The sequence below is a fragment of the Manis javanica genome, chromosome 3, assembly GCF_040802235.1.
Source record: "Manis javanica isolate MJ-LG chromosome 3, MJ_LKY, whole genome shotgun sequence".
NCBI lineage: Eukaryota > Metazoa > Chordata > Mammalia > Pholidota > Manidae > Manis > Manis javanica.
The window spans coordinates 51,362,562-51,384,976 of NC_133158.1; the positions used below are offsets into that span (position 1 = coordinate 51,362,562).

Genomic DNA, 22,415 nt, shown 5'->3' on the forward strand with positions numbered 1-22,415 from the left:
CTCTCCACCATCAGGAAGCACAGTGGAGTGCGGCTTTAGCACTCAGATATGAAGGGAAAGCATTTCCAGTTCTTTCTAAGAGATGATTGTCATGACAATTATATTGTTCTGCCCAAGCACCATAATTATGTTTCACAGGAATAAGAAAAAGATTCAGTCACATGTTTTACCCATCACATGAAAAGATTTTTCTTTCTTGGGATCTATCTATTCTAAGTCCTAATGTATATGAACTAACAATACTTTTAATAAATACAGTTTTCTATTTGGATTAGTCAATAGAAGTTTTAATAAAATGATTAATAATGGCGATTCTAAAGCAGATACACTTGAGTTCTGCTTTTAAATTTAACTTCATATCATCGGTGTTTTTCCATGTAGTCAACGAAATCCTAACAATGCCAGTCCCTTCCTAATATCCCGTTAAAGGAACAGAGTAAATAATTTCTTTAACTGTTCCCTAGTGACTGGATTATCTTATTGCTTCTGATTTTCAAATATGATAAATAATGTATAATGAACTTGTGCTTGCAGCTTTTTCTTTCTTCTGGATTAAGTCCCAGAAGTTTTATACCAACAGAGGGCACGGGCATGTTTACAATTCTTCAGTGTGTCGCCAGAGTTCCTCCCAAAAACTTTTGAACCAATTTATGTGCATAAACAGTGATGTACAACTGTGAGTTTCTCTGCAACTCTGGCAGAGTTATGTATGATTTTCCTTCATGTTTCCAATTTAATAGGTATCAAATGGTCTCTCTGAATATTTTTTATTTGCCTTTCCTTGTATGTTAACAGCCTTGAACATTTCCCGTGTGTTTGTGATGATTGTATTTGCACTTGCACACTTTGTCTCTATAGGCTTTGTCCTTTTTTTTTCTGTTGGGATCTTAACTCTTTTCATCACTTTTTATGAGCTTGTGAGAGGATAGAAATATTAACCCTTCATATGCTTTTTCTGCTGTCACTCTCCCACCCCCACAGAATTTTTTTTTTCTGAACTTACCTTTTGTTACATAAACAGTGATGTACAACTGTGGGTTTCTCTGCAACTTTGGCAGAGTTATGTATGATTTTCCTTCATGTTTCCAATTTAATAGGTATCAAATGGTCTCTCTAAATATTTTTTACATTTAGACATTTTACATTTAGGGTTTGTTACCTAGGGCTGCTTGCTTTTCTGATTCTGTGCTTCAGATGTCAGATAAGGTCCTGAGTAGTGGTGGGGAGGGTGACACCCCAGGTGAATGTTGGGGTCCCCAAGCCCTGGTGTGGTGCCATCACTCTTCCATGAATGTCCTCGCGGGGCCTGGTCCGCAGCAGGACCCAAGCTCCTACTGGATATTCCCAAGGACACAAGGGTGCTCACACCTGACTTCAGCAGGGCCTCTGAGCCTGGGCTGGCAGGAGGGCAGGCAGGGCCTCTGTGCTCCGTCCCATGCGGACCATCCAAGCCGGTGATGTGTTGATCACACGCCACACCCTAGCCTTGAACAGCACTCAGCCTGTTCCCCATCATCACACATAGAAAATTACATTTGTATGGCACAGCTGGGACAAGGGAGGCCTGCCCAGTGCCAAAATCAGTGACTGGCCGGGGCAGCCCGGAGACAGGAGGGGAGACGTCCGGCACACCTGTGTCCAGTTGCTGTTCAGGAAGTTCCACCCTGAAGGTGCACTTGGTCTCAGGGTGTGAAGCTTATAGGTACTGGGCTTCTCTTCAAGGCCTTGACCTTCGCTCACAGTCTCCTCTAGGCCCTCCCAACTTGTGCCCAAACCCCAGTACCAAAGCCACTCCCACATTTTTAGGAGTTTTTAACCCCAATAACCCACTTCTAAGTATTAAAAATGTCTATTTGTTTTCTATTGCTCTGTAGCAAAATACCCCAAAATCTAATGGTTTCAAACAGAAACAGTTGTTACCTCATGGATTCTGTGGGGCAGGAATTCTCAGGTGGCTGAGTTGGCAGTTCCTGCTGAGGGCCCTGGAGGGTCTAGTGAGGGGGCACAGGGGTGTTGGCCGGGCCACAGTCATTTGAGGGCTGGGCTGCCAAGGTGCTCACTCATATGCAGGCGAGTTGGTGCTGGTTGGTGACGGCAGGCCTCCTCAGTTCTCCCACAAGGGTCTCTTGAGTGTCCTCATGACACACAGCAGGTGGCTCTGCCAGAGCAAGTGATGCAAAAGCACACGAGGAAGCCACACAGGGTCACCTCTGCCATTCTGTGTGCATCACACAGACCAGCTTGGACTTGTGGTGGGAGCCAGGTACACACAACATGAATTCCAGGAGGTGAAGATCACTGGGGCCATCCTGAAGGCTGCTGTGGGCTGAACTGTATTTCCCTACAATGTATATGGTGAAGTTCTAGCTCCCAGCACCCCAGAATGGGACTGTGTTTGGAGAGAGGTTCTTTAAAGAGGTGATTAAGTCAAAGCAAGGTCATATGTGTCCTAATCCAATATGACTAGTGTCCTTCTAAGAAGGGGAAGTCAGGACACAGACACACACAGAAGAAGAGCATGTGCAGAACGTGAGGACACAACGGCCGAGGAGCCCGGCCTCAGAAGGACCCTGCGTGCCAGCACCTTGCGCTCTCAGCTCCCAGAATGAAGAGGAGGCCTGGATCTGCTGTTTTGCTCACCTAGTTTGTGGCACTTGTTATGGCAGCCCTAGCAAACGAATACAAAGGCTGGTCACCACAGCTATAAAATAAAAGGGAAGCTGACGCCACAGACAGATGACGGAGCCAGCATGAGCCCATCTTCACAAAGGGACATCTTTCTGTCACAAGTTCAAAGATGGATCCAGTGTCTTATTTTGAGGGTGCTGACCTGATGACATTTCTCAAAGATCTAGCAAGTCAGATCCACCAGAACTTAGGCCTCATATAGTGGAAGAAAAATGAAAGGAAGACAAGAACATGATGGATCACGGTTGGCACTAGTGATCACCAGGGAAGCAGCATCTGAGCACAGAAGGGAGGGAGCCTTCCCACAGCCTGGAGTGTGAGCTTCGGAAAGCAGGGCCTCAGAAAGTTCCCCTGGCTGGGCGTCCACTGGGACACGTCATTTCCTGCTGCAGTTACATTTTCTGGTTGGGATCCAGGATTCTGCTATTTCCTTAACAAGAGACTGTGAAAACCACCCAATGAGCCTCAGAGGCTGGGCTAAAGCCATCCCAAGGTCAACTGTGGGCAGGCCCGGGATTTTCAGCCCCACATCCAGGTGCCAGGGGCTCCCACTGCCAAGACAGCGTCACTTAAGAGCAGCCAGCCTAATCACCAAAATTAAAACAGGTTGTAAAGAGTGAAAGTTAACTTCAGTTTCAGTGTTAAACAATAGCCAAAAAATAAAAATTAAATGGTGGAATATCTTGTTATCACAGGTATTGGGGGTGGAGAGGAGTTTGTCAGGAAGAGAGGTGCAAACAAAATCAGCCTGGGAAGAAGATAGCCACTTTCAAAGGAAAATCCTGCCAGTGGCTCCGAGCTCACTGTCAACAAGGATATGGTCAGATCTGAATTACCTTGGACCTCTTCCTGAACACACACTGGTGGGTCTTGCAATGCTCACCAAAATAAATTCTTTTGCTCCCAGGGTAATTTAAGAGTGCAAAAGCATGCCTCTGTCAATCAGGCTGGTCCCAGACGTCCGGGCTCAAAGAGGGTTGGGGTCTTATAAATGAGAGGTGTTTTTTCTTCTTCTTCTTCCTCTTTCAGTCTGAAAGAATATGGTTAGGTTCCTGTCCTAAGAAAATAGAAGGTTTCTAGGGCACTCATACAATTCTGGCAGAAGTGTGAATTGGTATAAGTTTTCTGATAACAGTTTGGCAGTGTGTATCAAAAGTCTTAATATTTTGAATACCCTTTGACAAAGCAGTTGACTTCCAAGAATTCCTGTGAGAACCATAGTGCTTGTGTGCAAATATTTAGCTCTAAGGATGTTCCACAAAGAACTGTTTATAATGTTCAAAAATAGAAATCAGCTATCTGAATGTCCAAAAATAGGTACTGTAAGTAGAGCTGGTATATCATCCATAACACAAAGAACCAGGCAGTTCTTTAAAATGATGCTTATATTAAAACATTCCCAAGTGTATTAATAGATGAGGACAAGTGGCACACAAAATAATATGTTTATGATACCAGTGAGGGAGAAAAACATTTACACAGAGAAAAGTGATTAGATGGATGTTCTTTAAAGGTTGTTTTTTTTTCTTGATGATGGAATTTACCGGGAATTTTAATTTTTTATTTAAAATTATTTTTATTTTTGGCTCAACTATACTTTTTGAGTTTTCAATTATGAACACGTATTTACTTTGTAACAGAAAATACAATAACAGTTACATTTGACTTCTAAGAATAATTTCATAGTTCAGAGTGTTACTTCTTCCCATTTTCAGATATCTTGAGATTTAAGGTTTTTTTTTCAACTGAGAAGCATGTTAGCTAAGAACTACCAGAGAATAATGAGGCTCCTATAGACAGCAAAAGTTCTGTAATCAGCCCTGTGCTCCACAAAGTAACAACCAAAAATAAACTGGAAGAAAATGCAAAAGATATGTCTTTATTCTTAGATTTATTTTTCATAGCTTCTGGAACAAACTGAGTTCTACAAAAAAAAGGTTTATCGTTACATTTGCCCAAACTTTCACATTTCTGAAAACAGTTGTCTCAGAGATTCTCATATTAAAAAACTGTATTTTATTCAGACATGAATTTTATTTTACTTTTCAAGATATGTCGCCTCATATTTTTTTATTTCAAAGCAATGTAAATTCACAAAACTTGGACAGTATCTTAACACTGACAGGGGAAAACAACCCTCTTTACCATCAGCCCAAACTATCCCCACTCCTGTCTTTGCGATTCTCTTTCCAATCTTTTCTTTACTTTTTTTCTAAATGCAAGTTTGGGGCTTTGATGGATAGTTCTGATCCTACCATACCATGTGTACTTGTTTTCACTTAACAGGACCAAAGAAAGAAGATGTAATTTGGAACCTAAATTGTTCAAGGCCTTTTTCAAAAGTACCATTGTCCCGTGTGACATAAGGTGACCTGTCGATAATGATAACTGACATACATCAGGTGCCAGTGTCACACACTCTAAACTCAGCGTTTTCTGGAATAGTCATGCCAACCAACGACTCACCTTCTGCTAACTTCATCACCTGAGCGAGGAAATAGGCTTAGCGAGGCAGCTGATCCGCACAAGGTCACACTCTTGCCCGTGGCTCCATTCAGCTTCTTGCAGCTACCATGGGCAGAGGGGCTTCTGGAATCTCAACCACAGCAGACTTTTCATTCAAAAGTTTTCATTAGCATCAGCTAGTGAGAAGAACTAATGTTTATGTGGGCTTTGATTTCTGCAGTCGCCTTGTATAAACCTTGCAGAAATACAGCAGAAAAGGTATTCCTCATGTTACCTGGGCGGGATGCAGGGTCTCAGTGAGATGAGTGGATAGCGGGTGCTGAGTGAATAGTGGGGAAAGGCACCCCCTTGCCCTCCAGGAGGTGCTGGTCTAATTAGAGGTGCAGGCACTGAAGTAACTAACACACAACACAACACAACAACACCACACTGTGCGCTTCATACTGTCCACTGCACGCCCATCCCCATGTGGCAGCCTTCTCCACTGAGTGGCCCCCTCTGGTTCTGGAAACCACAGCCTTTGCTTCTTCAAGGTTTCACTGGCAACATCCCTCTGCTGTCCTAGCCATGGGGTTCTGCACCATCCTTTGTGGTATGTCACTCACACCTTCGTAAACAGTCTCTTTGTTAAGCTCTCTTTACACTGCTGAATTTGAACCACGGGTGGCCTGCTGGGATCCTGATGATGCTTGTAGCTCTTCCTCCTACACTAGCAGAGGAAACGTTGCTTTTCATAAAGTCACACCTGAAGCTTCCGGCATATGGTAGAGATGGGCATTTACAACACTCCATTACAGCTTCGCCGACTTTCTGCTGCGCTGTTTACTTTTCTTTCATTGGCGAGGGGACCTACCCAGTTAGGTTCAGCAAATGCATCTGGTAGGCTGGAGCACCTGAAGCAGTCAGAGAAAAGCTGCACCTCTTCCAAGCCCAGAGAGAGTTGATGAGAAGAGCAGACCAGGGACTGGCAGGGGGCTAGAGCTTCCTGAGTTACCTAGAGGTGGCTTTTCTAGCATAGATTTGAACTCATGGACCAGACACCCCCACCAGAAACACATTCTAAAGCTGGATTCTCGGGATGCTTGCATTACCTGGTGTCCACTTCAGTCCACAAATTCATGCATTAAATACATCATTGTTGAGTGCATATATATTTTATTGATGTAAATATATCTCATATACATGTATTAGGTAAATAAATACATACCGTAGGTGATACATATGTACTTGTTTGTCCTTCCCTCAACAGCATCATCTTTCCAACTCTGCAGCCATAGATGCTTCCTTCCACCGAACTCTCCCAGGTCTCTAATTAATGAGAGGGGAAGGTGGAGCATCCCTGGGGCATGGGCTTTCCTGCATCCTCTGCCTGTGCGGTCTCTGGGGTTCCCCTCACAATCCCGGGGCTCGCTGGACCAGGTTCAAGGCCAGTGCTCTTGGAAAAGGGACTATTTATGGAGGGCTGCCTGTGTCAGACGCGGTGCCAGCCAGGTTGGCTCACGTGGTTAGTCCTCGTGTCTTTACGGCAGCCTCTCAGATCACCGGGGCCATGAGCTCGTCTTACTTAGGCACCCTCACTTCTCTTCTCTGAGCCTTTCCTCCCACAGACTCCTTGGGCTTTGATTTCGACTCTACCCCGTCTTCTGTGAAGTCACCTTCAGCTTCTGGTTCTCCTTCCATCAGGCCCACTGAGCTCACTCTGATTCCTTGTCACCCATGAGGTGTGCTTTTGTCCACCAGTAGCTGAACCCCAGGGGAAGTTCAGCTCCCCGGCTACCTTGGACCCATGAAATTCCTCTTGAGCCCGTAGCAAGGGGCCAGCTAGAGCCACAGAAGCTCTGCTCTGTTGGTGATTTTTTTACTCCACAAGCATTAGTGGTCATGTCTGTTCCCTTCTAGATCCTTCCAGAGCCTAACCCACTTTCCCCCATGGCCCATTGTGAATCCATCAGACAAACGTCAGAGGCTGGCTTCTTCCCTCTCCTGAGTTTCCACCCCTTCTTTCCCTCCAGCTGCGCTGTGTCCGTACATAACCCAGCTATTCCATCACACCTGAAACTTGCCTTACGTCAGTCACTGTACTCTCCCTTAGAAACCTCCTCTCTGATCCCACTGTCCTGGCTCCTCACGTCCTGCCTCCTTGAGCGGAGCCTCTAATGCCTTCCTCACCATGGCCCAGCCTTTTGTCATCTCTCTCCTGCTAAGATGTCTGAGTTGTGTCTAACAACTGAGATGAAACTAAGTTGTACCTACCAATATCTTTCCCCATTCTTGTCTAAGTAGGGAAATCATATTTAAGGGTACATTTTTCTATGTCAACCGAATAAGGATCTAGAACCCACACTCCCATCAAAAGTTGAGACCTTGGACAAGTTACATAGCCTTGTTAAGCATTAGCCAAGATAATGTTAACTATTATGGCAAGCAAGTCAGTGGCTTAACCTAGTACAGGTTTATTTCTTGCTCATGTTCCAGTCCAGTGGGCTTTGGACAGTTGTCCTGGGCAGCTCTCCTCCAAGTAGTGACTCGGGGATCCACCTCATGAGGCTTCAGCATAAATGAAAGGGACATAGATCATCAGAGCTGTATTTTAAGAAGCTGACAGCATTGTTTGAATCGATCACTGTAAGGAGACCACAGGCAGAAAGAATGGATATGGGACTGTTGATCTTCCTGATGTTCTCCACTCCTAACTTCCTTTTCTTTCCCTGTGTTCAAGTTCCTAACAGACATTGCTTCTTCCTCTGTGTCCCTGTGGGACATTTCTGGCACAGTATGCCCACAAATAAATATTTACATTTTTTTTCCTATGGCATTATTATTACCTGATACCTTACCTCCAACATCTCTGGTCTCCATTTGTGGGTAAAATTGCAATATTTCCAAAATCTCTTGCCTGGCTTTAGTGCATCTCCGTATTAACAGGTGTTTCCAAGGGGTGAAGAGGGCTTATCTGAACCTGAGAGGTTAGGGGGAGTATTTCGCTTGCTTTTCCACAGCAGGAGAGAGAGAGAGACGGGATGACTGCTTGTAAGCAATAAACAGGATTTAAACTTTTTTTCTCTCTTTGACTGACTTCAGTTTCAAAGGTATTTTGCCCTGGGATTTCTCCTCCCGGAGTTACACCATTTAACCTAAAAGATTTCTGGGAGATTTCATAAAACCTTCTTGGAAAAGAGGCTTTAAGAGTCCCTTTTTTATTTTTAAAATCTTTTTCATATTTGATGTCCACAAAATAATCTATGTAACACCTATGCAAATTACAAAGCAGAGTAATGTAATGCTTTATACTCCCAAAGAACTAGAATTCTATAAATAACATGCCTCTAATCCCCTGTCCCAGCATCCTGTCCGTTCCAGGATAACCACTATTCTAAGGTTTGTGGTTATTTCTTTCCCCTTTTCACATTTATTTTATTACATTAAGTAGGTGTGTTTCTTACATATTTATTTTTTTGTATTTCTTTTCCCTCCCTCCCTCCTTCCCTCCCTCCCTCCCTCCCTCCCTTCCTTCCTTCCTTCCTTCCTTCCTTCCTTCCTTCCTTCCCTCCCTGTTTTGTGGGCTAGTAAAAATGGTGCCTGACTGCATGTGATTTTCTGGAGCTAACTTGTCCAATCAACATTGTTTCAATGTTTCATCCATGGTGTTGGGTGTAGTGTGTGTCCTACCCCAATGCATAGGATTCCTTTCCTAAAACTGGAAGAATTGTGAATTCTGAAGGGTTTCAGGAAAGGGGTATGTGAGCCCGAATTCTCCTGGGAGTCAAACTGCTGAGTCTTAGGATGTGAAAACGCTCAAATTTAAAAGATGCCAGTGTATGTCCCAGGGACAATTTATACTCCCCCTAGCCATATTCAAGAGTTTCCACTAATACACATCTCCATCACTTAGTAGTCTTAGACTACTTCATTTTTACCAATCTAGAAGGTGTAAAATAATATTTTCATTGTGGTCTTAATTTGTATTTCCCTGATTACTGATATAACTAAGTTTCTTTTCATTGTATCAGATATGTTTCCTCTTCTGTGAAATGCCTGTTCATGATTTTCACCCATTTAAAAAGGTAGATTCTTTGTCTGTTTCATATTTATTTGTAGAAGCACAAAATCTTTTGATTATATGTAGTGAAAATATCTTCTATCTGTGGCTTATCTTTTCACTTTCTTTTTAGTGTGCTTTGGTGAACAGTGGTTCCTAATTTTAACAGTCAAATGGTCTTGTTTTTTCTCGGTTACTGCTTTTGTATTTTGTTAAGGACTCTTTTCCCATTCCAAGATCCAAAAAATGTTATCCTATGTTTTTTCTTAAGGTTTTGCTTTTCACATGCAAGTCTTTAATCCATCTGGAATTGATTTTTGCACAGAGACTCAATCCCACTTTTTTCCTATGCATAACCGGGTGTGTGCTACCACTATGTATAGAACATCCTCTGCCTGGCTCCCACTGCTCTGCCACCTTTGTCCTATACACAGTCCTGTAATCACCCAGCTCAATCTCCAGTTCCACTCTTCCAATCTATCAGTAATATTTCTGTCCTGGAGCACCACACTGTCTTCATTTCTACATAATGACAAGGCCTTGGTAGATCAAAGGCTTCTTCTATTACACTACATTCCACAACGTTCTTAATTTCCTTCGTCCTTTCTCCTTCCCTTTCATTAATAATAGCTGACACGTTGCAGTATTCTAACTATAAAAATTGATTAATTTAATCTTCACAGCTAAACTGTGGGATTTTCTTACAATTGTGGTCAAAACAATCGATAACATACAGCTCACCATCCTAACAATTCTTAAGTGTACAGGTCCCTAGTACTAAGTACATTCACATTGTTGTGCAGCCCATCTCCAGAACTTCTTTTGTCTTACAAAACTGAAACTCTGTCACCATTAAACACTAACTCCTCATTCCACCCTCCCCCAGCCCTTGGCCACCACCATTCTACTTTCTGCCTCTGTGGATTTGAGTACTCTAAGTCCCTTGTGTAAGTGGAATCATACAGTGTTTGTCTTTTTGTGTCCTACTTATTTCACTGCGCGTAATGTCCTCAAGCTTCACCCATGTTGTAGCAACTGTCAGAATTTCCTTCCTTTTTAAGGCTGAATAATAGTCCATTGTTTGCTTATACCACATTCTGTTTATCCATTCATCTGCCTGTGGACACTCGGTTTGTTTCCACCTCTTGGCTATTATGAATATGGCTGCAGTGAACGTGGTGTGAAGCCATAGCATTTTCTCTTGCTTCTGGTTCTGTATGGGTCCCTGTATCTCACATTCACTCGTCATACACCTTGTACCCCACTGCTGGTGTGCCCCTTCTCTTTTCTTCCCAAGTAATCCATTTTGAGACTTTTCCTCTGAGCTGCTAGCTCAAACGCCTGGTGGTGAGGGCAATGGAAGCAGGTCTCTAGAGCCCAGGGGGAGTTTCCAAAGAGATAGAGGTTGTAAGCTTACCTTTGTGCATTTGTTCTGGAATTCTTTGAGCATTCGTCAAGCACCAGGCTGCCTGAAGGGTGCAGGGGCAGGTGCTCCCCATCTAGTCTGGAGACAGACAAAGGAGCACATACATAGAGCCTTGCACTAGCAGATCTGCAAGGAAGAGAGGAAGCACAGGGAAGAACACTGCCAACTGCAGCATGGGGGTGGGGTCACAGGGAAGGTGTCTACTGAACAGGAAGCAGGGACAGGGTGTCCAAGGAGGCAGAAGAACATCGGCAAAAGTACAGGGACAGTGAGGATCTCAGGCCGCCCTGGGGCGCTGCAGTGAGCCCTGCGGGGTGGGGACACAGGCTCCCGTGCAAGACTGGCTGCAAAGGACGTCAACAGGCGGTGGAAGAGGTGACTGCATCACGCTGGGCCTCACGCACGATTCAGTGGAGTTGGACTTAATCTTATGGGTGAGCCAGGGGGGCTGGGCCGGATCCAGCCTGGGTTGATGTGATTATGAAGAGCATGCTGGCCTGACGGGATTTTGCAGGTGGAAGGAAATGGAGTGGGGGGAGCAGTTAAAGACTTAACAAAACGGTGACAGTTTGGACAGGTGGCCCTGTCTGGGGAAGTGAAAGGAAGGAGGGATCCTGGGAGAGAGCAGCAGACGACGAAGGGTGTGGGGAGAGGGCAGGAGCTGAGGCTTCCGGCGGGGGCTCCTTTGAGGCTGTCATACCAGTCAGGGAGCAGGACTGTAGGAGAGGAGCTTGGTGCTGGTGGGGGGGAGGGGGCAGGAGACACTATGTGCTGATCTAGATGGTCCTAGAGGTTCCTGGGGGGAAGGTGAAGGCAACGGACGCGGGCGGTGCAATTTGAAGGGTGTTCCCCAAGGTTCGCTGTGGAGTGTGCATGGGGGGGGAGGGCCCCGGCCCCGGGCCCAGGAGCGCTCCCGTGGGGTGGGCAGGCCTGCAGTGCATGCTGGGAGGGAGGCGTCAGGGACAGATGGGGAAAAGGGCACCAGGGAGCCAAGGTCGGGGAAGAACCCTTCAGCAAGAGGGTTCAGGCACCCCGCAGCCAGAGATGGGCAAGCATTAGGACTGGCTCCTACCGCAGATAGGACAGCAGTAGGTCGCTGTGATCTCAGAGAGCCAGGGCGTGCATGGGCCGGAAGCGCGTGGAGGAATGGATGGGGCACAGGCGCCGGGAAGCAGAGGAGGCAGGGGGCATAGAGGACCCTTTCTAGAAGCCTGGCTGGGAAGGAAGAGATAAGGCTGGAGAGAGGTCCTGGGATATGGGGAGGGCAGGGCTTTTGTTTTTAGAGGGCGGAGGAGTTTGTCAGCTATGAGAAGTGAGCAGACAGCACAAGTCCTGTGGCTGCTGGTGCCTGTGGCATGTCCCTGATGCTATGTCCCTGCACATTCCCAGGGACGGGCTTCCTCAGCATCAGCCCCTGCGCCCTCCAGGCATGAATGTCCAGACATCTCCAATCTCAACACTCTCTTTAAAGGTCCCTATCCTCCAAAATGCAGAGCAGTTTATGTTTGTTTGTTTAATGAATTTATCATCTCGCCCTCTAAACTGCCCACTCTTACTGACTCAGAGGCTAAAACCTGCAGATTCTGGAGCCTGGCTGGGGCATTGAGTCCAGACCCCGTTGCCCTCTTGAGCTGTTGAAGATTATGTAAACTGTGTCCGCTTCCTCCTCTGCAAAATTGATTATACATTATATATATATATATAGCTAAAGGATAACATATATATATATAAAAGGCTAAAAAGTGTGTATTATATACTTTCTTTTCCTCCTTTCTCTGTCTTTATATGTATGTATTTGTATAGTGTGTGTGTGTGTGTGTGTGTGTGTGTGTGTGTGTGTGTGTGTGTGTGTGTGTGTAATTCAAAGGTTCTGGTATCAATTTCATTGTTTGGGGGGTTCCAGTTCTTTATATATCCAAGCAAATCTGTCACCAGCTGGGTGTCAAATAATTCAACTCGATTCTCACTCTATCTACCTGGAGACAGTGTAACATCCCACAGGTTAAGTGCTCAGTCCTACAAGACTGTACCCACTTCAGACACCAGTTGCAAGCCCAGGTAATGTTACAAGTACTAACTGACAGGCTATAAATCAGAGGTTTCTATGACCCCCATCTTGGGTTCTATTAATTTGTTAGAATGGCTCATGGAATCAGAAAATCTGCTTACTCATTAGATTACCTGCTTATTACAAAAAGACATAACTCAGAACAGCCAGGTGGAAGAGAGGCGCAGGGCAAGGTACAGGGAAGGCATGGAGTCCCTGCGCTCTCTGGAAGCCTGCCTCCCTCCCAATGCCTCTGTCCGCTCACCCACTGGAGGTCCTGGAGCCCTGTCCTTCTGAGTTTTAATGGAGGCTTCACGACTGATTCAACCACTGGCCGTTGACGATTGGTTCAACCTCCAGCCCCTCTCCTCTCCGCTTCCCTGAGGGCAGGAGGGTGCAGCTGAGAGTTCCAGCCCTCTGATGCCACAGTTGGTTCCCTGGCACCTGGGGCCTGTCCTCAGGAGCTTCTAAGAGTTGCCTCATTATCATAACAGAAGACACCTTGGTCACTCTCCTCGCTGAAAATTCCAAGGGTTTTATGGGCATTGCCAGAAACTTTGGATCAAATATTTATTTCTAATTACTAATCACAATATCACAGTAACATAAACAATCTATATATATAAATAAACATAAAAATATAAATGAGCAACCTATCCCATAGGGTTGCTGTGGACACTGAATCAGTTAACATACGAAGGCTGAGAACAGAGCCTGACAGAAACTTAGCTGTGCTTCTAAGGGAACTGAACTCTGCAAGGCCTCTAAAATACACTCCCAAAGCCCTGAACCCTTCCCAGTAAGTATGATTAAAATTGCTTCCCAAATGGTCTCATGCCTCAGGTTCCTTTTCTCTCCCAGGGCTTCTGGTGCACTGCCCCTCAAGGATGACGGCATCAGGCCGTTTCCTTAGGCTCCCTGTTGCCTGCAGAATGAAGTCCACCATCTCTAGCCGAGCATTCAAAGGCAGCCTCAGCCTGTCTTGCTCCAGTTCCCTTTGCCGGCTTATTCCCTATGGCTCCTCTGCCCACACTTGCTTTTCCAGCTCCTGGTCAGCCCCCTGGACTCCCGTATGGGAGGCCTTGGTGTTTATGCCTTTCTCTTGCCTGCCTCTACCCAACCCCTGCCCCCTCCCCTGTGACCAAGCCCCTCTGCTCCACAGAGCCTGTCTTGACCACTCCTGCCCACTGCAGTCTCCCACCTGTCTGGACCACTTAGTGCCGATAGTCACTCCCTGTTTCACAGTATTAACATGAGGTCACACGTGTGGGTTTTGTCTTTCCGCACAGCCTGCAAATGCGGGATCGGCTTCTTCTGACTTGTTTTTCTGACAGTACACAGCACAGTGCCTTCTCCATGTGTGCTCAGTCACCTGTGCTAACTGTGAAAACATGGCGCCAGGCTGCTGAGAAACATGTCCTCGTGTTTATTAGTTGATTTCATCCATCCATTCATTCATTCACCAGTTATTTACTGGGTTTCTTCAGTGGGCCTGGCTATGGGAATTAAATGATGAACAAGATAGAAATAGTCCCCGTCCTCCTGGAGCTCATGTTCCCATAGGAGAGACAGACTCTCAAAATAAACAAATAGTTTAAAGAGACATAAAGATCATAAAAGAAAGAAGAATCTTCATTCAGTGTCCTACACATTTTGTCTGTTCTGTATGCAGGGCCAGTTACATAATTTGCGGGGCCCACTGCAAAATGAAAACACAGAGCCCGTTACTCAAAAATATGTAAGAATTTCATGATGGTGACAGCAGAGTGTTAGTCAGCTCAGGGCCCTTCTGGCACATGCCCATGAAGCCAGCTCTGCCCAGAGGGTACTTAGCCTGTATGCTTTATATGGTAAGGCATCTTGGGTGCTTTAATGAGAGAAAATAGTCAGAGAAACTGTCCCCGTGAGATCTGAAATCCAGCTCGGTGTTTTTATTTACAGTAAGTAACATCAGCTTTGTGGTGACCATATGTGGACCATAACATAAAGTTTTCCTTGCTCTTCCCTGCCTTTCAGACTGCTTGTCTTATTCGGCTTTGCAAGTGTTATCTGGGAGGTGCTACGGGAAACAAAGATGCAAGATCATTGTCAACAACCACCATTTCGGAAGCCCTTGTCTGCCAGGAGTGAAAAAATACCTCACCGTCACCTATGCATGTGGTAAGAATGTACCCTCCATGGGCTGCTGTAAGGCCCAGCCTGTGGGAGGCGGTGATCCTGTGCATGCAAGGGGTTTTTGTGCAACGGGACAAATGATCCCACCCCGGAAATTCTGTTGTCATCCCAGATACTCACGAGCCATTATATAAATGTCCTTTATTCTTGTTTATGATGTTTGTAGCAGATAAACCATAGAATTTTCTTTGGTCAAAATTTGTTTTAAAAGCGATCAGATTAGCAGCAAATGGGAAGGGTGGGAGAAGAGCAAGCCAATGGGGTACAGCTGCTGTCACCGAGAATAGCGATTTTAATCTGGACTCTCAGGAGGCTTTAAGTGTGTGGGTATGTCACGCAAGTCCCCAGAAGTATCGTTTGGCTCCTAGTTCACCTTCCAGTCCTGCGTCTAGGCCTTGAATGACTAACCCTAGGCTGCCGACAGCCATTTATCTACATCCCCACAGCACTCAGTCAGCAGAGCAAATGCTCACCCATTAAACAATTTAAAATGTTACATGACAGCATCCCCTTGTTTTCCTAGTGTCTTCACATAGTAAAATGAAATGCCTGGGTTACTAGATTCTAATTTTATCAAGCTGCCTAAAAGCGAATCAGCATTGATTGTGCTCTGCGGGTCCTGTGGCTTTGCAGTTTGTAATCCTGACACGTGGACTGTTTTTTTTTTTGTTTTTGATTTTGTAATGAGCATAGAAGCAAAGGGAGGGCAAAGAGTACCACAACTGAAGAACCTGTGCTTGTGGAAACTTCCTCCCTGCCAGATAACTCTAGCTTTCTTTTCTTGTAACAGCTTTATTGAGATGTAATTCACAGATTGTGCAATCTGCCTATCAAAGCATATAAATCAGTGGTTTCAGTATATCACAGAACTGTGCAACTACCACCACAGTTCATTTAAGAACATTTTCATCATCACCCCCCCAAAAAAAAACCATGTCCTCTTCAGCAGTCACCTTCCACCTTATCTCTCACCCCCACCTCAAGCAACCACCAGTCTACTTTCTGTCTTTACAGATTTTCTTCTGGACATTTCATATAAAAAGGAATCATACTCTGTGGGGTTTTTTGGGACCAGCTTCTTTACCTAGCATGTTTTCAAGGTTCATCTCTGTGTGGCACATACCATCCTTCACTCCTTTTTTGGCTGAATGACATTCCATTGCATCCCCAGCTTTTTATATCCTGAGCTAAAAATGTCCTCTGCTGTATTCAAGCTGTAATCAGTACAGTGAAGGGACTCGTAAGTGTATTGCCCCAATACTAGCCCCGCACCTACATCCAGGACCACAGTTCACCTGCTCTCAGCCTCTTCTGCTCCCTTGCCAAAGCACCTTGAGCCCATCCTGGCTGAGGTTTTCCAAGGAGCCACACAGATCATTCTGAAGTTCTAGTAACATCAGGCCCCTCCAGTGGAGGGTTGAAGGAGCTTAGTGTGCAGATCAGGTGGATTTCCTGTTGTGCCTTAGTTGCCGGGTAGCTGCATCTGGGGAGGCCTTTCCCTGCATACCAGGTGATACCTCAGCCTGGACAGGGGAGGGTTCTTGACTCTGAATGAGAAAGAATTCTCGAGCAGACCTGATGAGTGTAGGTAAGGAAGGAATTCATTAAAGTGAGACTAGCAGGGAATGGCAGCAGTGAGCAAGGGAGAACGGAGGGCAGAGGGGGAAGCTCATTGAACTCCTGCTCAGCATAGGGCAGATCCCCTGCCAACTCCTAAAGCCAGGGTCACCTGGCATCCAGTGTCTGCTTGAATCTGCAGGTGTGGGAACTAAGTCCCTTAGCACCCTGGGATTGGGGGGAGCCACAGAGCACTGGATGGAGTCAGATTATGTTCTGAGAACTTCCCATAGGCAAAGAAAGGAGACTTTCAGTGCAGGCTACTAAAGAGCGTGATCGCACAGCAGCAGTCCTGCCCGGGTCACCCAGGCAACAGGAACTTGCAAGCCCAAATTAGAGATCTCAGTAGCCCTTCCCTACTTATCTGGAGTAGAACAGAGAGAGAGAAAACTAGTGCTTAAGTCTAAATAATGAAATAGTGAAGTGACAAAGACACCACTGGAAGAGTGCAGAGACAAAAATGCAGTAAGTGGAGCAGTGAGAAGGCTTTATTTAAAAAGTACACACTTAAAGAAAGGGGAGTGGGGGCAACCTGCAAAAAGGGGAGAGAGGCTAGGGGTACATAAGGGTTTGGGGTCTTATAGGGCCTTTTGGGTAAGAGTAAGCATAAGGCATTGTCTTGCCAATGGGTTTCAGCCCCCGGCAAGTTCATTATGGATTCAGTGTGACCAAAGAAAATGACAGCAAAACGTTCTTGGGGTGAAAGGTTTATACCCAACTTTATTTCCAGGTGGCAGGTCAGTCACTAAAATCTCGTTCACTCAGAGCGAGTTTGTATGCAGCAAGCTGGCTCTGCCTCTGGGCCCCTCTGTCCGCACAGCCGTCCTCTGGGCTTCTCTACACAGTCATCCTGCACAGCTGTCCTCTGGGCCTCTGTCCTCGGCGCTGCCACCACTCCAGCCTCTGCTCTGCTCTGCTCTCCTGCAGCCTTGCAACCCTGTCACCATGTCGCATCCCCAGAGCACTGAGCCAACTCTTTTTATAGAGTCAATAACCATGTATTGCCCACAGGTGTGCAGTGAGCTAGTCAACCACAGCCAGGTGAGAATCCTGGCCACAGGAACTCTCTTTTTATCCACAGGCCTGATGTATACAGGTGATTCATAATTGCTTTGAAGTTTTGTCTTAAGAATAGGGTTATTAGGTGGCTGTTGACCTGGATCTTGGCATTCTTTCCACACAGGTTCATTTACACTTCAGAGGTCTATCTCCTGTCCTGGTTACAAAGTTACTTCATTGATTAAGGGGAAGGAAGAAGAGGAAGAACAACCTTTAGATTAAGTTAAAGAATAAGCTGAGCCGTTTTAGCAGGTGAAATAGATTTTACAATGGCATGACCCTTGTCCCACTTCTCTGTCCCAACTCACCTTCAGGGATGAGGCAAAAACAGCTCCTACCTAGGTGGGGCTTTTCTCAACTAAGAGAAGCTAGGCTTCTGGGCCTGGGGTCATGGGTCACAGTTCAAGCTACTCTTCCCTCATTCATTCATTCCGAGCATTGTGGGCATTTTCTCCATGTCAGGGGTCCTGCCGGGCTCTTAGAATTCGGTAGTTTAAAAAAAAAGACACAGTCCTTGTCCTTATGGAATTATCTGTTGGGGAGGGGAGAGAGGCATTAAGCAAATAGCCAGGTAATTCTGTCATCTGCCATTGTGATAAATGCCGTTTCAGTGAAGGCAGGACTCAGTGCGAGAAGACGCCGGTGGAAGGGCCAGATGTGGCTCGGGGCGTGGTGTGAGGACCTTCCCTTGGGTGGATTTGCAGCTGGGTGTGAGGGTGGCCTGGCAGGGCACTGGCAGTGTGTGGGACACCCAGTGGGAGAGCACAGAGGTACCCAGACCCTGTGGCCTGGGAGGAGGTGCCAGTGGACGGTGTCCTCAGGGGATTCCTGCCACCACAGTGACTGGACTTTTAAAAGACCACTCAGGCTGTGGGGGGTGCAGGCTGGGGTGGGATGGAAATGGTGACCAGTTAGTGACAGGGGGTGACCTGGACTAGAGTAGGGCTTGGAGACATGGTGGAAATCAGGTGGATTTGAGACCCGATCGGAAGGGCGAAAGGCCCAGGAGATGCTGAAGGGACCACCTCTTGGAGGCTGGAGAAGGTGAGAGGGCGTTGAGCTGAGCCGGTGGGAAGGAAGGACTTCCTGTGTTAGGACGGGGCCGGGGCAGGTGAAGGAGGGCATGGAGGCCCAGGTGCCGCTGTCCGCCCCGAGTTAGTGTGAGACGAGGTCCTGAGTGGAGAGGACACGGAAGGGCTTTGAGGAGGAGAGAGAAGACATGAAGCGAGTGTCCTGGGGCGGGAGGCGAGAGGCCAAGGTGCTCAGGGACACTGTCTGCGGGGGGTGGTTCCCTCCAGCGGGGCCTGGGGAGGAGGGTCCCCCAGGCTCACAGGCCACAGAGGGCTGCCTCCCAGCGAGTGGCATCCCAGCTGGAGGAGGAGGAGGCGCGGACAGGAGGGGCTTTGGGGTGAAGGGAAAGGAGGAGGGTCCTGGGGGGTCAGTAACTAACATCTAAGCGAATCTGCTCTGGGCTCTGCACGTGAGTGAAGGGACCAATTTGGGCTCCTTTAGACCCAAAGACAGCTGGGATGGGGAGGTGTCTGACTCCAAGGCCATGCTCAGAAGCCTCAGTGAGGCTGAAGCCAGAAAGCCCAAGGCGGCGGCTGCCTCGGCTGCCCCCCCAGCATCCCTGCCTCCTCCCCCTCAGCCCCTGTCCCCACCTCCCACCCGCCTTCTGCAGAGGCCCTCCTCTGAGTTTGGGCAGGAAGGCAGACAGCCATCCCCGCAGCCCAAGTGCTTTTTATGTTACAGTTCTAACAAAATGAAGACTAGCAGTCTGGCAACGTTAATTCCAACTTTCTGACTTAAAGATATATACTCAGCCGGGCTGGGGTCAGGGAGTGCCCTTCCCTTCATCCAGCCTGGCCGGAGACCCTGTGACATGATTCTATACTCAGCCACCAGACAGGGGCCACGCCGACCCTCCACCCACACGGAGAGGCTCTTATGTAAGAGGGTTGAGGCAGGGCCACCACAACACCCTGCTTCTAACCGCAGCTTCCAGCAGGCTTTGCTGTCCTACCAGCAATCTTGTTGTGCCCACCCAGGGGACACCCCACATGGGAGGTGGGGGTGTCCATCATGGACAAGCGCTGAATGTCAAGTGGGCCCTGCTGTGGAGACCCTTGTTTCTACATGCCACCCATGTCCAATATGACCCAGACTGGGGTCAGGGGTGCCCCATCCCTGGCTCACCCTTCTTGCACCCCTTGGAGATAGGGAAATTTCCGTGAGCCATATGTTCCCTCCCTTCACAGGCTGTAGGAATAGAATGTAGTGAATTCGAGGCTCTGGGAACTTGGGGGACCCAGGAGGGCTTCCTTGGTAAGGTGGCATCTGAAGCAAGTGAGGCCAGGTGTGTAAGCCAGCAAAGTGAAGGTGGGCAGGAGGGAAGGGCAGGCAGAAGGAAAGGAGTCAAGCCCCTGGTGCAGGACTGGAGAGGCCCCAAGGGGTGGGAGATGAGGGCTTGGCTCCTGGCAAGGCAGCAGGGAGCCACGGAAAGGTTCTCTCGGGGGACAAAATCTATTTGCATTTTAAGAACATTCCTCCTCCTTGTTTTATAGCGCTTCATTTAATCACAGCTGTCTTTGCTGCACAGCTTTTAGGCTTGGCGGAGAATTTGAGCATCTCTGTTATCTCAGGGAATGATACAGGCTGTGGGCCTTTTGCTTTTCTTCCTGGAGGCAGCATGTCTGGCTGATGTCAAACCACTGACCACAGAGCACTTGGATATTGATTGGCTTAGAGATGCATCACTTGAGTCCTCTTCTGTCATGCATGCATGGCTGGACGAGGTCCTCTTTTCCCTCCGGATTTTACCCTTAGTCACACTTCTTGGACATGCTGGAACTTTCCTCCTAATGGCTGAAGGCAGACCTGGGGAACTCAGCCAGGTCCCCTACCCCCCACCTCTGCAGGAAGGGCTCCTCTCAAACCCACAGCCACTGGTCCTCGAGGGTCACCAAGCCAGAGGCATAGCCAGCATCCCCACCCTGACAATCCCTTAGAGCCACAAGGAATGTGTGGACCTCAGCCTAGGACTTGCACAGCTCCTCCCAGGAGATGGGGCAGGCAGAGGGCACCTGGGTTGAGGGGTAGGAGGGATGGGGGTGCTAGGGTTTGGGGACTGGCAGGATGGGGTGTACCAGGATTTGGAGGTGCCCATGCAGTCTGAGAAATGGGTGCCATTTTGTCTCTGATGTGAAAAATTCTTTTAAGCTCTGAGTTCAACCTGTGGTGGCTTCTTTCTTAAAATCTCCACTGACCCAAGCTTGACACAGGAGATTTCTCAGGAAAAAGAAATTTCAAGATGGGGACCCTGCCCAAATGTATTGAACCATTCAAGTCCATGGGAATCAGCTGTTTAGTTTTACCTAAACAGATTCAGAGGGACTGCCCAAGTGGGAATCACTTTGCCATCTTTATGAGCCTTTAAAGTAATCCTTTATCTAGTTCCCAAAGGCTGTACAGACAAGACGGCATCATGGAAAGATCAAGGGTGTGTGTGAATGAGACCAGGAGCTGAAGCTGTACATCTTACTAGGTGATTAGTGCATCTCTGAGTCTCAGTTTTCCCATCTGCATGAATGGGAGTGATACCCGTCTTCCCAGGGTCACCACAAGGATTGCACAAGATGCACTGCTTAAATGCTGAGCGTAGAGTCCAGCACGTGGTGGAGCTCCATGCATGGTTTGCTAGTGTTTTCACAAATGTATCCCTTGGAGTGGGTTGGGTTTGAGAGGTGGTAATAAATCACACTCCAGTCCCCATCTTCATTCTTGAAATGAGAAGATGCAAGAATATGACAGGTCTGTTGACACCTAAAGGTCCTAAAAGATTCTCCCACTATCAGAGCCATTTTCACAATGTGAAGGGGCAGGTTTCCTGACATGAGCCTGAATCACATACAGGTAACTCTTGAGTGCCTCGTTATTCGGCAAAGCTCACCCTAGAATGCCCTTCTTCTCCGAGCCCTTCCTCCTTCTCAATCTGTAAAGCCTCAGCATTTCCTGAGAGCCAAGCTGCCCTTGGTCCACATCTTGAGAAAAAGCCAGGACACAGACACGAGAAAGAAATGCCACTCCTAGCCAGGAGGACTTACTCCTACCAGGGAGTCAGAGGCATCCTTCTCAGGGCTGGGAAATGACTGAGAGGCAATGTCACCAGACAGCACTCCACGGCGATCCAGTTTGGCTCTCTGGGGTGATGCTCTGGTCTCAGGTCAGCCAAGGGGCATTCCTCAGGGGCCCTGGACACCTTCTTCCATTGCCTCCACCTCCGACACCATGCCACCCCAGAGAGTGACCCTCACTGCAGATGGGCATGAAGGCAGCAGGGCCTCCTATGCGTGGGAAATTCACAACTTAAGAACGGTCTCTGGTTGTTGGGATGTTGGGATGTTGGGACATCCCCAGAAGAATTTAGTTAAGCACTTTGAGAAAGGAAATGAGATCTTCTTGTTGCTGAAGATGTCTTACTAGCTTTTAAAAAACTCAGTGCGATTGAACTTGCACAGCTTGTGTTGGCTTTACTTCTATTTCCTGTTATCACTTCTCCCAGACACCAGCTGGGCTAAAGTACAAACAAAAATAAGCAATTTTCAGCAGCAAAAATATTTGGTTTCCTCTCCCTTCTCCCAGCCAGCTTTGGTGCACTTGGCCTTCAGAATTCTTGCTCTGCCCTCAGCTGAGCTCGAGTGATCCTCTGTCTACTTTGCTGGGGGATCTTGACATCCAGGTGGCTTATTCTTAGGGTCATTTCTGCAGAATTTTTAACCACCTTCCAAAAGAGTCTATTATGCTGTCTTCCTCTCCTCATCTTTCTGTTGTCCTTTCTTGTAATACTTAGAGAATTGTTCTAGAACAGTCTTGGAGTACTCTTCAGGCTTACTATGGAA

At 47.2% G+C, this 22,415-nt stretch overlaps 1 protein-coding gene across 7 annotated transcripts in view; it reads left to right on the forward strand.

Moving 5' to 3' along the window:
* The window catches only part of EVA1C (eva-1 homolog C), a 75,069-nt gene that overhangs the window by 43,995 nt on the left and 8,659 nt on the right, over nt 1-22,415 (forward strand). For all 7 annotated transcript variants that reach the window (XM_037014757.2, XM_073231416.1, XM_017641918.3 and 4 more), the window contains one exon: nt 14,683-14,826. In XM_037014757.2, coding sequence (XP_036870652.1) covers nt 14,683-14,826 — 144 coding nt within the window. The remainder of the gene's footprint in view (nt 1-14,682; nt 14,827-22,415) is intronic.